The 17,136-nt window shown below is 39.8% G+C and overlaps 1 protein-coding gene across 1 annotated transcript in view; it reads right to left on the bottom strand.

The window, feature by feature from the left end:
- Positions 1–17,136, bottom strand: part of ASCC3 (activating signal cointegrator 1 complex subunit 3) — a 1,806,704-nt gene that overhangs the window by 161,513 nt on the left and 1,628,055 nt on the right. The window contains exons 35-36 of the mRNA XM_069235471.1: positions 14,652–14,763; positions 6,162–6,296 (exon numbers count right to left, since the gene is read on the bottom strand). Coding sequence (XP_069091572.1) covers positions 6,162–6,296; positions 14,652–14,763 — 247 coding nt within the window. The remainder of the gene's footprint in view (positions 1–6,161; positions 6,297–14,651; positions 14,764–17,136) is intronic.

The following is a 17,136-nucleotide window of genomic DNA, read 5'->3' on the forward strand; positions in this document are numbered from 1 at the left end:
GAGATGCAAAATAGGCCTTGATGTACTAAAAAGAGAATGGGGTAAAGGGGGAATGGAAACTAGATTACCTCGTGGCCAAGTTGCAGCATGCAGTTCACTGGGTATACGTAGAACCTAACTGGGAGAGATAATTATTTGAAGGCACACATGATGGAGACCAACTTGGTAGACTGTTGATGTAGGGTCGCGAAACCGGATTACCTTCACATTCTTGAGCCAGCTAATGGCCAAACTATGGACCAGAACGGTTTGAAAAGTGATTAGGCATACGCCTTGACCTAAATGTCTGGATACTGCACCTATTTGCCCAGATTACAACGTCTATGGTGGTCGATCAGTAGCAGGAGGGAGGGTGTATAATGTCCTCTCTCTACCCAGGGGGACTATACAGGAGGCGATGGATACATTTAGACTGAGGAGTGGACAATTCCTCCAATATGCAAAAATAGCTGTCACTGCGCCTGACAGTTGCGGCTAACGTTACCGGACACGCCTGAATCCTCACACACAATGACCACTTTACTAAATATAGCGGGCAGGTGATGGCTAATAACTCAACTGTACAGAGCTCTTTGGGCAGACAAACGAACAATGCCACTGCGACTGGAGGAGATGTGGCTACGTCTCCGCGATGAGCCTATCACTCCAAAAGACTGCTGCAAAATACATACCAGGGTCCATAGGACCTCTTCGTGTGTGTGATTCTAACAAATACAATGTAATATTGTCCATATGATATACCTCTCCCCTAAGCGATTACACCCTATTTACTTTTATAGGGACCCACACTGTTCCTGATGTGGTGTTGCTGATGCGGATTTTACAAATGTGCATTGGCACTGCATATTAGCGATCCCATTCTGGGAGAATGTACTTTCTCACATACACCGTGCACGCGATGGAAGATACTAAAGTAGATCACCCAATGTTTGCTAGGTCTGCTTCCTGAAAATCCTAAGAAAGCCTTGAGTAGATTGTACGCCATGTTGGTGGCAAAAAGGCACCTTGCAATATACTGACTTAGCCCCTATACTCCCAGAAGATTGCACACTGGATAAAATATATAATTGAGTGGGCTGGAGAAGAAGAGGCTCATATTAGAAGAATACATAAAGACAGAAAGGCAGCAGATGTAATGTTAGCCTGAGGGACAATCACACAGGCTTCATAAGAGTCCCAAGGCGTAGCTTCTTCTGCAGCTGAAGGCGATGGAGAAGGGTCAGAGCACACCAACCTGGTGGATGGAATTAATGTTATTGCTCTAAAACGACCTTAAAACGTCCAAGATACTTGTTGATAGGGGGCACGCATAGAACAGCTTATTATGTACCAATATATAATGAGAGATTTGAAAGCTACTGGGAGGAGTTTGGGAACTTGGGGACTTTTTTTTGTTTGCTCTTGTTTCTTATGCTATATGTTCAATTTGAAATGGTGCGCTAACAATATTCAATGGAAATGTGTGCTTTGCTCTTCCCTTACTGTGAGAAACTCCTTGTAATCTTGCATTTGTGAATGTCAGGGCTATTCTTGAAACATATTACCTTGATCATTGACGTTCTGATAACTGCCTATGAAGGTGATATGTGTCCAGTTCGAGGGGATGCATCTATATTGCTATTGTAATGCACCGTGTCACACCATTTAAAATCTAATAAAGACATTTTTTAAAAACACTGTACAAAAACCACACATGCTTGATTGAAATAGACTATAATGTTACTGTAGGCCAGATATAGGGTAAACATGACAACTCTCTTAGTTCACTATGTAGCTTTGTCATCATGGTAGGAAGTTGGGGTAAGGGAGCATGAATGTTTCTAAGTTCATGTTCGAAAACTACCACTTTTAATAAATGCCTCTTAATGCAGTGTTATAATCTGATCTACTATGTTGAAACACTTTTGAATGTTAAAGAAAAACCCCTTTTCTAATTTTGAAGACTGTCATAATTGTACATGACATTTGTTGTATGATTTGCAAGCCAAATATTTTCAGGGATTGTCTCGTGCACAGGCTCTTGGAACCAAGCCAAACCCTTGGCTCTGTTCTGGCTCTACTCTCCCTGTTAATTTATTAGCTAGCTCATATTCGTGGTGTGCATATGTATACAATTGCAACAACTTATAAGTAGAATCTGCATCACTGTAAGAAATGAAAGGGGAACTCCAATATATAGCTTTTGGTTTGCATCACGATAAAATGCTAGAAGTTCTAACACGTGACAACACAAGAAGCTAAGAAGATAATTTATTTTTTCACTTACTTTGGCACCCGCGACCACGTCCACATTCAGGATGTTGCATTCACTAAGAGAAAACATGGATTACTTTTTGTTAGATCTGTCAGCTGAAGGGTGGTATTCCCCTCAAATTATTTGCCTTCTCCCCTCTGTGTGGTTTACCACTGTAAACCAGTGTTTGTGCTCACTCCCTAAAACATGGTAAAATTGGCATACACCTGATTGGTATACCTAATTTACTTATAGGTCTTTTGTAAAGTGGTATACCATATACCCAGGGCCGCTATATTAAACACTACTAGTGGGCCTACAACACTTACTATGCCACTCGCTTAAGTGGTCCTTTAAAACATTTCTCAGGCCTGCCATTGCAGCCTGAGAGTGCAGTTTTAACCTGACATTTCAACCTAACAAAATAAACCTTTTGCCAGGCCAATACACACAAGTCACCTCTAGGGTAGGCTCTAGATATTCTATAGGGCAGGGTGCATTGTATTTAAAATGTTGGACCTTACCTGGGCATTACTTTAAGTGTTACATGTTCTGGTAGTAAAAAACTCAAATTCTTTTTCACTACTGTGAGACTTAACATTCCCATAGGATAACAATAGGTTACCTCATACAGTTAATATGAGATACCTTCTCTTTGGGAACAGGTATGAATACCATGTTTGGTGTCCAAAGAATTGTCATTTAAAATATTAAATGGTAAAGTTGGATTTTAAGTCATACCTGTAAAAAATGTGACACTTTTAGAAAGTTAGCATTCCCTTGTTCTAACCAATTTTGTACCTGCAGCCTGTATCCTGGGTCAGATGACTAGGTGTAGATGGCAATTAGCATTTGTATATTCCTCCCAGTCAGTTACACAAAGGGGGTAGTAGTTTTGGCAGGATTGGCCATCCTGGCAGGATGGGAGGGGCCCAGGGAGGTGCCTCAGCACTCTCGCAAATAACTTCACACTAGCCTTTTGTGACCACAGACCCAGTTGAGTCTGGGCATGGAGGCAGGAAATTCCATAACCATCAGTGGGGAGAATACTCCACAAGTTTCTTCCACTTCAAAATTGGCACCCGGTATAAAACTAGACCCACTCTTCAGTTCACTTCTGGACATGCAGAGGACTCTCAGAGGACTGCCCTGCTGCCTGAGGTCTGCTGTGTACTTCAGAGGATTGTCCTAGTGCACCAAGAGGACTGCCCTCTGCTTGAAATCTGCTTTTCTGCTCAAACCCAGGACTGCCAGAGTGTCTCCAAGTTCTAGTTTACTGGTCTCCTGTTCAGAGCTACAAGGACACAAGAAGACTTTTTCAAACCTGCAGATACCTTGCCAAATCCCACACACCTCCCATTCCAACACTTATCCAAATGACCTTCAGTCACTAAATCCTGTACACCCCTCCTACAAACGGGTGAAACACAGAACGCACTTTGGTACATAGGCCAACTACAGAAACATTCCCAATTTACGCACACAATTAAACATAAATATCCACGTGAAACAATACTACAAACTCATAATAGTAACACAGTAAGGGTTAGGTTAAACTACTTATGTCGGAAAAAAGAATCTGAGAAATTCTTATAGGTAATTAAAAACAAAAAATACTTGAAAGAAATATTTCTTAAAGTTAAGGTTACTAACTTCACTCGTCCTCCATTAGTCATGGCAAAGAAAAAATATATGATCCAACAGATAACTGCATCAAATTCAAATAACGTATGTACTAGTTGTAAATGTATTATCAATGTGGTAATTGATGTCCTCAGCTTTAATTACTCTGCAGGATCTCTATTAAATTACAAATACATAGAGCATGTTTTCCTATTGGCTTATGTAACAGCCAGTAACGTAGCTGGACACTGAACGAGCAAAAAATGGCTAAACTGTCTTACAACACATACACTTCAAGTCGCATTTCAAGGAGGTTTAGAGAAAAGGTTTTATCCACCAAGAAAACAAATGGATGCTCTAACTGCACTTGCATTTGTGAATTTTCCGCCCTGCAGACAATCCACAAGAGTAAAATAAGAGAAGGGTTAGTGTACAAGGAAGTTTGTGTCTTACACAGATTTCCATGGCTGCTAATGGGAATATTTGTGAATTCTCAAAAAGTCCTAAATGATAGGAGTGCAATCACTATTAGAAGATGTGCGGCTTTTAACTCAAGTGTGTGAATCTTTTACATTCAGGAACAAGCAACCTTGTGCAAACACCATGGAGGTGGACTCCAAGTTTTCCTGAGTTTTTCGACCCTCCACTAACCAATATTTGGACTTAGGTGGTATTTTACCAATAACCAATAACTGCTGCAAGTGTTAAATACCTCACCCTCCCTTCAATGTGGTCATGTGAAACATGACGGAATTTAAAAGGAGACAAGTGTACAGTATTTACATTACTGTCCGATTTTGCGTTAAGCACTAAAATCCCTGTGTTATTCCCCAAAAGCCTACAGAGTAGGTGCTATTTATTGCACCCGGTAAATACCACACCCCACAAAATATCGTTATTTAGGAGGAGCGATAAATAGCATTTATTCCTCCAGCCAATTCAGATTGGTGGCCTAAATGTGAGACAGTCACTTTGCCTTTTTGAAAGATAATATATATTTCCATTTTTTTCTTTTAAAGATAAAAACAATTTTATCAGTGAATCTTCTGACGCAACCTCTCAGTAGGTGTCATTTTATTTTTAGTTTTAAATAGAGACACTGAATTTAATTACAATCTAATTAAGAATAATTAGCAAATTCTTGTTCACACTCTTGCAAGAGGATGTGACAGGGAGTTGGTGTACTGCAGTGACCCTCCAATGTGCACATGCATAAATATGATGTGCTCTTTGTGAAACTCATTTCTATAACAGACGCGTGCTGGCACTATCTTCAGTAATATGCCATATGGTAGGAGTTCGCATAAAAAATGTGCATGCTGATACTGGCCTGTATTTTTTTTTTTTTAAATAAACATCATACACAGCACGCCCACTTTGACTAAGCCCTCCTTTATCAAGTCTGACCAAAGGTAAAACAATCAAAGCCTGAGTCCAGGCAAAAAACACACATTTACCAATTAAATCTGTACAATATCCTACTGCTTAAAGGAACCAGCCCTGTAAATAATGGCATATCTCCTCAAGATCCACATATATCAGTAAGACGTGTCGGCATTCGATGTAAGAGTGCTTTGATAGATGGACCATATTTATATTAAGTTATGGCAGAATGTTCTCACAGAGAGCACTTAACCCCATCATGCAAGGAAGATCGCTGAATGGTCTGTACTATGCCAGCAAATGAACTAGAAAAACACAACGTTCCAATGATTGGGAAAAACCTATGAGATCAGAGGAGAGCGAATTGAATGACATTCAAGAAAGGAGGAGCCAACCCCGATAATCCCTGGCCTCACACTGAGGAAGTTTGAGAAGTATTTCCACTGGAAGTTCTAATCAGCTGCAAGGGATGGTGAAGTCAGAACCAATGAAACAAAAGGCGAGAGTTTTGCCACAGAGTACCTTGCGAGTTGTGCACAGAACTTTAAAGAAAACCTTAGCCTGGATGGCAAGGAAATTCAAGTTCTAACATTCACGTACGTCTATGCAGATCTAAATGTCAGAGATTGATCCTCTCACATTAGTATCAAAGCCTGGGTCATAAAGTAGAATATTGCCTTTTCACTTTAAAGTACTTTCAAATATATATCTATATATATGTCAACGAATGTGGTACAGTTACACACATTACATTACGCTGTAGTCCTCTCTAACCTTAAGGGTTTATGGTGCACCAACTAAAATATGGAACCAATTACGGATATTTATTGAAAAAAGATTTTAATTTGTGACATATATAGTGACTACTTTTTATAAGCTCGGAACGAATAGGCAAAGGCATGAAAGTAAAGTCCTCACTTACCGTTAGAACTGAGAGCAGGTTTTCCACAGTGCATTCCGCTTTCAGATTATTTTTGAACATCCGAACAGTTTGGTGCTTCAGATAGTAGTAGGAGGAAATGCGTCCATGAGTTAGAGGCTGTATGCTACGGTTGTCCTGTTTCACGAGGCAAACAGAAAGCACAAGCAAAAAGGGTTTGAGACAAAGAAATGTAAGTGTCACATTTCTACAGTATCAGAATTATTTACCCTGTACACAATATGTATACTTTTGGATAAGGCAAACAATTGCGGATATACTGCGGTGATTACAAACCTTCAATCAAGTCATAAACTTCTCTTTGTAAAATCACAATATGGCATCAGTTTGAACTTCTGTAGCGTAACCACAAAATGTCCAACTTTCTTTCCCACTCTCTAGCCTTTCCTCATGGAAAGTTATGATCCAAAATTGAAATCTACTAAAGAATCTTACATTTAGGCCCTTATCTCTAACCATGCCAGTTATCTGCATCGTCTGTTTTCTGTTAATTTCTTCTCCTGCTCCTGAACCTTCTGTCTGTTCTTCATTCAGGAAAAAGGAATTGTGTCAGACGTGCAAACGTTTTCACTGGTCGCAAACCCTCCAATCTGCTAAAAGAGAGGGTTTGTGACTGCTAAAGCCCTTTTTCTAATTTAATAAACTCATTTTTTGATTCAGATACGTTTTCTGAGTCAATGCATGAGATGAGAAATTATTAGAGATTTGTAATGAAAGGGGTGTTTGGAGCGTCCCTTCCAACTTGTCAATTGGTAATATACTTATCAATGATTTGACACTGTAACTTCAGTCGCAAACTGTTGACCAGTTACCAAATCACAAATTGGGTAGGCAATTGATTCAGAGTTCCCTTTAAATCCTTTCCAATCTGGGAATCATGTTGGCAGCTTCAGGGGGATTAGGCAGTGGCCCAAGGGACAAATGCCTTCTCTCACTAAACTTTTTCTAATCTGAAAAACGTATTGTCTTAACTCAGCACTGTTTCCTTTAAGAAAACTTTGTCAGCTTTAAAAAAAACAAAAAAAAAACAATTTTGAAATACTTTTACATGTATGGTGGTCTGTTATCCCTTGCAGGCCACCATCCATGTGAACGGAGCCAATCGAGGGAGTCACAATTTGCGACCTAACTAATGAATATTAATTAGAGTGTCACTTTGCGACTCTCTTTGATTGCTTGTTTTGCAAACCAGCCTATTAGTACACAGGTACATAGGCTCACAAAATAAATTAGTGGTAGCAAAAAGTTGGTGCGCAATGTGCAACTGCTTTTTGCAACCAGTACGTTATATTTGGTTCCTATCTCTTTTTTCTTCCAAAATCAACAATATGAGTGACTCTTTCCTTCAACTTCTGCAGTGTCACATTCTGTTTTTCCAGCTCCCCATCCCTATCCTCTGTTTCTTTCGCACCTGCATTGTCTCCTCCACCATTAACATGCTTTGACACTTTTCATCCTGTCTGAAGACATTTTCGTTCTATATCAGTAGCTTCATTCCAACTGTGGTGGGTGCCACCGGTGCCCTGAGGCCAGTCCTACTATGGTTCTACAAACTAAAGAAAGTACAATCCTTCCTAGAATTGACTTTATGGGTAGCAAGAGAGAGAAATGTCATAGATTTCTCAGGGAGGTGGAATGTGGGGCAAAGACTTAGAGCTCAATAATTAACCAACAGACACACTAATCTATTGTCCAGGCCAGTGACAGTTTTCTGAGTAAAATGAAGTACCTTACTCACATAGTGTTACTCAACACTACACAGTAAAATTAATGGAATGCAATACAGGCTCCAACTCTTGATCACATCTAAGCACTACACCCTAGTGCCAACCCACCACTGCTAACAGAGTTCCCTAGTATTTGAAACCCTAAACATCTAATCAGGTACACAGCGCTGGTGAGGCACAGTTGCAGTCACTCATTCATCCCCAAGGCTTATGCGTGCTAAACAGTTCAGACGCTTTTACTTAATATAAATATAATATTTTAAGCGATATTAGCATGGAAAAAGTAATAGTTTGTGCAACAGGTTTCTGCCCATATGTCAGTCTCTCACTGCACACGCTTTGCATTTCTATAGTTTTCTGCCTTCAGTAGACAGAGTCCTGACAGGAGTGGTACACACATATACAGAGATCCCACAATAGTTGTGTCTTAGGAGCATTCGGGGGTCAGGGCATGGGAGTGGCATTACTGGGACGTGGAGATTTCTGTGATCTCATTGTGGCAGCTTCCATGTTCTGTCTCTGCGGCCTCCCTATGCTCGGGACTGGAGAAACGCTGGTTTAGTAGGTGTGGCTTCTGTGCTGGTCTCGACTTTGTGGATGATATTGGCAGATGCATCCTCAGGGCCAATCAACACGAATCACCTGGCAGAACATGACCACATTGGCTCTGATGACAGCAACACCACTCTTTCAGCTGTGGTAGATTGCCTATTCGCTCAACAGTTGATTTCTGTTGAAGGCTTAGCGCAGTTCATAATGAGAACCATTTAGTGAGGCTGGGGGACCCCTTTCAAACAAAGGCTCCCTCACTGGCAGACTCCCTGCTAGTTTCATACCAGAAACATGATAGGCTTCTCCCTTTGGGAAGTCTCTCCTCCTGCAGGGCCAGACACGCTCCTTCCCTTCTCTCAGTAGGCAAACAGCTAAGCAGGCCCACAGCTTTTCCAGCAGAACACTGCAGCCTTTAGGTAATATCCCCTAAATCCCAGGGAGACTGGCGATCATGCAGATACCGGCTGTGGTCGGAAAGCAGTCCCCTGAGAACTCAGTACACAGCAATCCTTTCGTAGCGCATGAAGAACTTGGTAATGGAACAAAGTGGGGTGATTTTGTATACTACATTTATGCACATCATCTATACAGGGGGTATGAATCCACAGTCTTAGGTTTCAAAACTGGCTGTGTGTGGCCCCTGCTCTCAACACAACATCTTTGTGCAAAGTGATGGCTCTCACAGCAGGTACCAACTAGGCTTGCTCCAAGCAGAGGTATCGAAACCATGGGTGCAAAGAAGTGTGAATTCTCTCCACCGGGCTTTAATCAGTCTTTCTTTAAAAGCAATTAGGAGGAAGACAAAAGGGCAGGACCTGCCTAGAGACTTCCTCACCTTGAACACCAAACTACAGTCTCAACCCTCACCATACGCTCTTCCATATAGCAATACTCAGAAAAAACAAATCAGCAGTCCATTGCTAACAAGACACTTATGAAAGTTTTAAAGGAGTCCTTTACTCTCCCTGTCACAGGCATGCTGACAATTTTCACCCTCTCTGGGAAGCTGTCCTCATTCTCCATTTTGCACTATGGTACATTAGAGGCATGTAAAATGGATTCTACTGGCCCCAGTGCTCAGACCCACACAGGATGTCACCACTTTATGTGATACATCTAGATCATGGACAGTAATACACTGCCTACTCTGAAGGCATGCTTGGTGCGTCTCTCCAAATCGGACAGGCCATGGATATCCAGTTGTCAGTGACAGACCTAGGACTCTGCACACTTGCAAGGGTAGTGCAACATCAAGGTCCAAATATAACTCAGGGTACCAGTTTCACTTGCAGTCTAGCACTCAGAGCAGGGGTATATGCCAGTTTAGCATGCAAGAGACATTGCCATCCCGACACCCAACCTGTACACTTCAGTGTCCCCAAGGATCTGTTCTGGTTCCCTTTCACTTCTAACTCTGTATTGTTCCCTTAAACATTATTATATACTATAAATATACACACACACACATACACCTATATATATATATATATATATATATATATATATATATATATATATATATATATATATATATATATATATATATATACATACACACACACACACACACATATACATAAATAAATATGTGTATACATACAAATATATTATAGCGCCTTTTTATAGCCTTTTTCTGATTTGGATCACACTTTAACACAGTAGACTACAAAATCCTTTTAATCTTTTGCTCAAATCTCTGCCTGTTACCCTATGGAGAGGAGGATGCCTTACTTGTTCAATTAAATTCGAAAACAAACTGAAACCTTTCTTCCTGCTTCGTTGCTTAATCCACCTCCTATAGCAATCTCCTTCCTGCTTTTTACTTTCTCTTCTTGCAAATTTGAATTTTGTGTTCGACTATTCATTTCATTTTCCTCATCAAGTCTCTACTGTTTGCTTAATCTACTGTTTCCACAATGTACGCAAAACAAAAACTTTTATTCCCTTGTCTTCTCTCATGCTTCCGAATTCTAATGCCTTTGTGTCTTAATTATAGTGTCCCTCTTTATTGGTCTTCCTAAATACATTACTATCCTATGTCTTAACTTTAAAAACGTGTGGTCTTTTTCCTTTTCCTTACCACACACGTCCCTCACCTTGCCCATCCTCACTCACTCCCTCTCCCTCTATATGTAGGTTTCCCCTCTCTTTGGCTTACCTTTAATTGTGTCCCCTCACGAGTCCCCATTATCTGTGCTCTTTTGTGTCTCTTTATACCAATTCTCAAACTATTTCCCCTGCTTCCCTGTCCAATGTATCTTTTCTGTGGCCTCCTTGTGCCTCATCACGTTTTCATTAAATTGTCCTTCTTGTGCCTATATTAGGGAACGAGCTCCCTGCTCACAGTAGATGTGTGTAAACCCTACTTGTATTTTAAAAACTATTGAAAGAATAGCTCCTGGAGTAGCTAACTAACGTTGATCACGTGATTGTAAACTGTTTTTACCGTTGTGCATCCTTTCTCTGTGCCTTTCATTTGCATTGTACAGACCTTTCTAAAAGGCACTATAAACACCAATAATTAAATAGATGAGTTCTAACTTCTCCAGGGAATATGTTACATCTTGGATGGTAGAATACAGCATTTGTAGAGCACACAGATTGTTTTAGATGCTAGGCTGGCAAATGATTAGGTAGGTTAACGAAGCTAACTTTGAAGAACAACTTGGAAAGCAGGTAGGTCCTCGGTTTCTAGCTGAATATGGGGCTAAGATTAAGACATTAATCTACCGAGAGTCAGAATCTGAAGGCAAGGGTCAGGCCTAGACAAGTCACAAGAGATGCTGGGCAATACCAAAGTATGTTTGTTCAGAATGGATAACTTTCTGAAGATATATATATCACACACACACACAATATTCATGGGCTCTGTGCCGCATCTTGAAATACTGGAATATTTCAAGCTTTCTTTATGTCTTTAAAATGTATGGCTTTGAGCAAATATGTTTGGAAATTTATGTTGTAAAGTTAATTGTTTTCTTTAAACAAAAATTGTGAGAAATGCCCCACCTACGGGTTAGGGCCTACAGCGACCCTGTTTAGAGAGTCGCAAATTGCGACTCTCTAAATAAGAAATCGCAAATAAGGAATCCTTATTTGCAATTTCTAAAGCACATGTATGAAGCAATTCCTTAATGCGAATTGGGCATTAAGGAATCACTATTACCACCAAGCTGAACTAGGTGGTAACCATGTGTAAATTTTAAAAATGCATTTAAAATGCATTTTTAAAATTTACATGTAATGCACACATGCCCTTTTGGCATGTGTGCACCTTACATGTGGTTAAAAAATGTTTTGGGTGCAGCAGAGGGGGCCTTAGGCCCCCAGCACCATGGACTTTGCATTTCCCAAAATTGCGAATTCCAGTTAGGAATTCGCATTTTGGGAGATGCAAAATATTCGCAAATATGGGCCGACAGGCCCATAGATGCAAATGGGGCCTGTTTCGCAATTTGCGATTCGGTAATAGCTTTTGCGATTTTTATGAAATCGCTATTACCGAATCACAAATATGATACATTGCATTTTGCAAATCAGAATTAGCGATTTCTTAAAAATCGCTATTTCCGAATGGCAAAAGGCTTTTTTCATACATCTGGCCCTTAGCTCCTAAATTAGCCATGACTGATCACCAAATACAAAAACTCATCCTATTGTCCTACAGATATTTGTCTCTTCAAGAATGAGCTGCACTGATATAAAAATTGGCTTCATCCAGGGGATGAAAAACTAGGTTAAAAGAATAAACTGGAATACCAAGAGAGATATAAGTCATGGTTGGGACTCATTCCATTTTCTCGGCCCTTTTGCATGCATAGTACCTATAAATTCAATTGGAACCAGGTGCTCAAGTTCAGAAATGTTCGGGTGAAGTAGGGAACACTGCTCGCATTTGAGAAGGGGTTATGAACAGGGAGCTACCTGGCCCTTTTCTGTCATAGGGTAGACGGTCTGAAAGTGAAAACAGCTAAAGTGGAGTTGAAGCTTTTATAATTAGAGTTTTTTTATTTTATACTTTCCAGACCCTGTTTAAAATTGCGGAGGATTGAAAGGAGTTGAGCGCCAAATCTATCTAGCAAGCTCAAAGTAAAGAGATTCCCTTAGAAAACCCAGGTCTTGCATAGCTAGGAGGCAAACTCAAGTTTTGGTACGGTTTCTGGTGGCATGGATATAATTGATGTTCTGCAGGAATGATTTCCTATTTTTGGAGGAAATGTAGTGGATAACTTCCACATTCCTCAGTTCAAAAAAATTGATTTTGAAAAGTGGAAGGGCTACAACAAGGTTTCTCCCAACCAAAGGAGAGCATGGATGAGCCTCCTGGAATATCATCAGTGTGCCAGGGGGCTACTCAAGGAACTGAGGTCTGATAAAGGACTGAGGTACTGCATGCCACTGACTATTTCAGCCTGTCAACTGATAACAGGCCACCACCTACCCTCCCCCTGTGTCAAGAGAGTCATGGTCAGCCACTTACTTAAAGAAGCATTTTGAGGGTGATGCACACCTCTTCAACTACCACCCAGCCAGTGTAGATATCTAGACAATAACCCATACATGATCATCCTCCTTCATCTCTTTGCCTCTGTCAACAGAGTGGACCACAACAACCTTCTGGAATGGCTTGATCCCTTAGGCTTCACAAGTAATATCCTCTTGGTATGACTCACACTAGACGGACCCAACCCTCTCCTTTGTCTTAGTCCTTCACTAATTCCACATCAGCTTGTAGTTTTTTATACCCAACAGAGCAATCATCTCCTTTACTGTAGAAAGCCTCATTTTAGGACATGATCTCTTTGTTCAGATTCCCCCATCACATATTTGCAGCTGCCCCTCTCTCAAATCATCATCTCCTCTCAGTCCCTAACTCATCACGTCCATAAGAATATTACCTGGTGCCTCTATCAGAGAGCCAAATCTAGTGCCTGCCAAACACAGCTGACAAGAGAGATAAAAGAACTAACAGTTGTATTACCAATTATTCTGTGTGTCAATTCCCCTGAAAGAAGAGTGGAATCTGTACTCTCAAACCCTCATCTCACGATGAGCGGGAAGATGCAACTAATCATGATCCTAATTGTGCTTTAAAAGCACCAGACTGATACTTAGCTCAATGGTTGCAAATAAACTATTTTATCTTTAATAACCAACATCCTTTCTGACGAGGAATGGTCATATTCTGCATCACAATCAACACAAATGGGGAGGCTGAATAGGGTCTAAAAGGTAACGATTGTGTACAGCAACTGCAATTGAAAGAACACTCATATTCTCATTCTAGCACATAGGCAGCAGGACAACCTCAGGCTTTGCTTTTTATTTAACGAACGACTGTCTAATCATGATCTAAAATTATGGAACAAATGATGGATACATATAAGACATAAGATGGACAACGAGGAACTCCACTGGGTTTGTCTTTCAACAGGAAGAATTGTCATTGTTTGATTTCTTTCCATCAAAAATGATGTGAGCCTACAAAGAGCAAACCCTCTAAATACTGCAACGGGAACAAATTCCACAGAAATATTAGAGTAACAATAGCATCAGGTTTTAGAGAGAGGTATAATAGTACTTTCGTTTGTCACCTTCTGAATTTTATTTTCATTGCTACTTAGTCATTTTATTGACTCAAGTAGTAGAATTCAACCTTATGTGAGGTGAATCACATGGCATACGTGGGATCAGGGAAATTACTTATGTGAGGTTAGTACAATCTGAGATGGCTCAGTTTAATGCTGGGACAGGGCCACCTCATGCTGCTAAAAGTGTGATATCACAGTGATATGAGAGCAAGTTCATTTGATTAGGAGCACTTCATTGGTTATTTTGTAACTCTTATCACTAATCAATGTGTCAGTAGTACCTTCAAACAACACTTTAAAATTTCGCTTTAGAATATGCAATGTTTAGTACAACTTATTTCATTGTTTTATATTTTCTTTTCTGTGGAATAAAACTGCAATACTTAAGTTTACATTGATCTTTTTTTACATTTCCCCTACGGATGAGGTAATTTAATCTGCATTCAACTTTGGTGGCTCTAATCACTTGCTGGTGGGAATATGACTTGAGAGCAGAGGACTGCAGAGAGAATGCTAATTAGTTCAGATTTAACAAAGATGTAAATAATGGCAATACATAAATAACCAAACATTTGAATACTTTTAGACTTTAAATATCATACCTCTCCGATTTCAATACAGTATGAAGATTCCAGATCAAAAAGGGACTTCTCCACAAGTTGTGAGAGGAACTTGTTTATAGTCTCATGGTCCACATCATCCAAGTTATAGTAACTAGATCAATGGAAAAAGAAGCACAATCAATAATAGTAAACTAGAGGACATCTTCTTTCTCAGTAAGCTGCAACACAAAGTGTAACTACCAAATGCTTCTCACCAAAAGGTTGCCCCTATTTTTAGGTTACAGCTTACCAGACAGCAGAGCTGTCTGGTTGCGAAAAGTCTTCTTGTGGGCATTCTGAAAGCTTTCCTGGTATAACATTCCACCGACCTCTTACCATTGGCTTTGAGGTTTGTAACTCACATTTCCTGGCTTTCTATTTGCTTTAGGCTGTCCAACATGCCTTTGTCCCTTCTGTGGACCATCACTAGTTTACTGTATTCTTCCACTACTGCTTGCTATCTGTAAACAGGCCTTAAATCTTGTTCTTCGCTTATTACGTTTGCTGTGTGTTCACAGACAGAGGTCAAACATCAGGTTCTGTCTTTAATTTTCTATTTTTTCAAAGGATTTAGCTCATAATCTTGCTGGGTACTGGGAAAGAAAAGGTTTTTTTCTAGCACACAACAAAAATTAAATGACTGTAAATGAACTGTGTAATTATTTCAGAATATATTAGACTTCGGAAATCACAAATGAAGCACATTTTGGTAATTCTGAAGTGCTAAAGAAACAAATATTTTAGTAAATCAAAACAAATCAGTACACTACATGATGCCATTTACACACATTATCATTTGTAGGTTTTACAATTTAATCAGTAAAACTGTATGTGCAAATGTAATGGTCACTTCGATTGAAAATGTGTTGTCTGTAAGGAGGTGTGCCAACACACCATGCATACTCTAAGTTGCTCCACTCCAAGACATGCCAACTCTTTGCCACTTCACTCTAGGCCACTCTACAACATTCTACTCTACACAACCCTATGCCACTCTACAATATACTCCATTCCACTCTATACCCCTCTGTTAATGACACTCTACTCAACTTCACGCCACTCTCCGCTACAACCTAACTTTTAGCCTTTCTGAACAGAATCCATGCTGGTGTACAATAGGGTAAAACAGATTGGCAAAGCAAATAGCTCTTGCATAGTTGAGATCTATTGGCTTTGCCAAAGCTTGTTACTTTACCTATTATTTCCTCATCCCTGTTCCTTTGCTTTACAATTTACTGGGACGGTCAAAAACACAACAGAATTACTAACTTAAGCGTTGATAACTGCCAACCAAAATTTCCAAGTGCAATAAAACACTGCTAATGTCTACTTATTAAAAATCTCCAATAATAAAGTAAATGTTATATGGCATCAGTTTCTACCACAATTAAAACATGAATTATCTCTCTATAAAACGTCAAAGTCATGCGTTTCCAATTTATGCCCAAGAAGGCTGTGCTCATGAAGAGTTCTAGAATATTCACATAAAATAAATGTTCATAAAATACATGTAAGTGGGAATAAATCACATTCAATGGTCATCTATAATATCAGATATGGGTCTTCTCCTCCTTGAACTACAACCAGTGCTTTAAATGGGCAGGTACTCTCTGGTACCGAGTACCTACACTCCTTTAATTTGAAAGGGAGAGTATCTGCACTTCTCGCACTGTTGCAATACATTTAATAGGAGGGTACCAGATGTTTTCTGGCACAAACAGGCACTGTAATTAGTGGGTACCTGCACTTCTACATTCCCTTTTAAAGCACTTCCTACAGCTGGCACTCCTACCATAAGAGTTCCTTTTACGCAATGTATACTCAATCGCTTATTTTTGACTTGATACAGCAGCCTCATCATGCTTTCATCAATTACCCGTCACCTATTTAGTTCCATGTTTCAACTTCATCTCCTTGGGGCCAAGACCAACCTCTTTAGTTGTGTCACAACAGCTGTCATATTTTACTTCAGGGTGGTCACAAGAACATCTCAATGGTACTTTATGTAAGGAAGAGCTTAAGTTATAATGTATGAGGATATTCTGTCACAAGGGAACTAAAAATGCTTCTGGCTCTACAAGGTGGTGCTGTCACACTTGCAATGAAAGTGATTAGAGGAAATATCCTAACTACCACTTGTTCATTTTCAATGACGGTCTCAGATATACTGTTGGCTTGAAGTCATTCTATTTTTTTTTCTCAGCACCTAAGATCTTTGTGTTTGAGCTCTAACCAATCCTCATTTCATTATTTCGAAACTGGCCCATGTAAGATGCATCATTCAAGCAGGTGTGTGCCATAATTCACATGTCTATTTAGAAACGTCTGGCGCCAGAGAGAGTTGATAACAGAGTAATAAGCACAACATTAAAACACACTTTTTTAAAAAGGTGAGTCAGAACATTGTTACATGATTTGGGTGATAAAACTTTAGGAAGGGAGATGATGAACATTGTATCCATCCTTGGAACCAAAGTGAAACCCG

Source organism: Pleurodeles waltl, chromosome 5 (assembly GCF_031143425.1).
Source record: "Pleurodeles waltl isolate 20211129_DDA chromosome 5, aPleWal1.hap1.20221129, whole genome shotgun sequence".
Classification (NCBI taxonomy): domain Eukaryota; kingdom Metazoa; phylum Chordata; class Amphibia; order Caudata; family Salamandridae; genus Pleurodeles; species Pleurodeles waltl.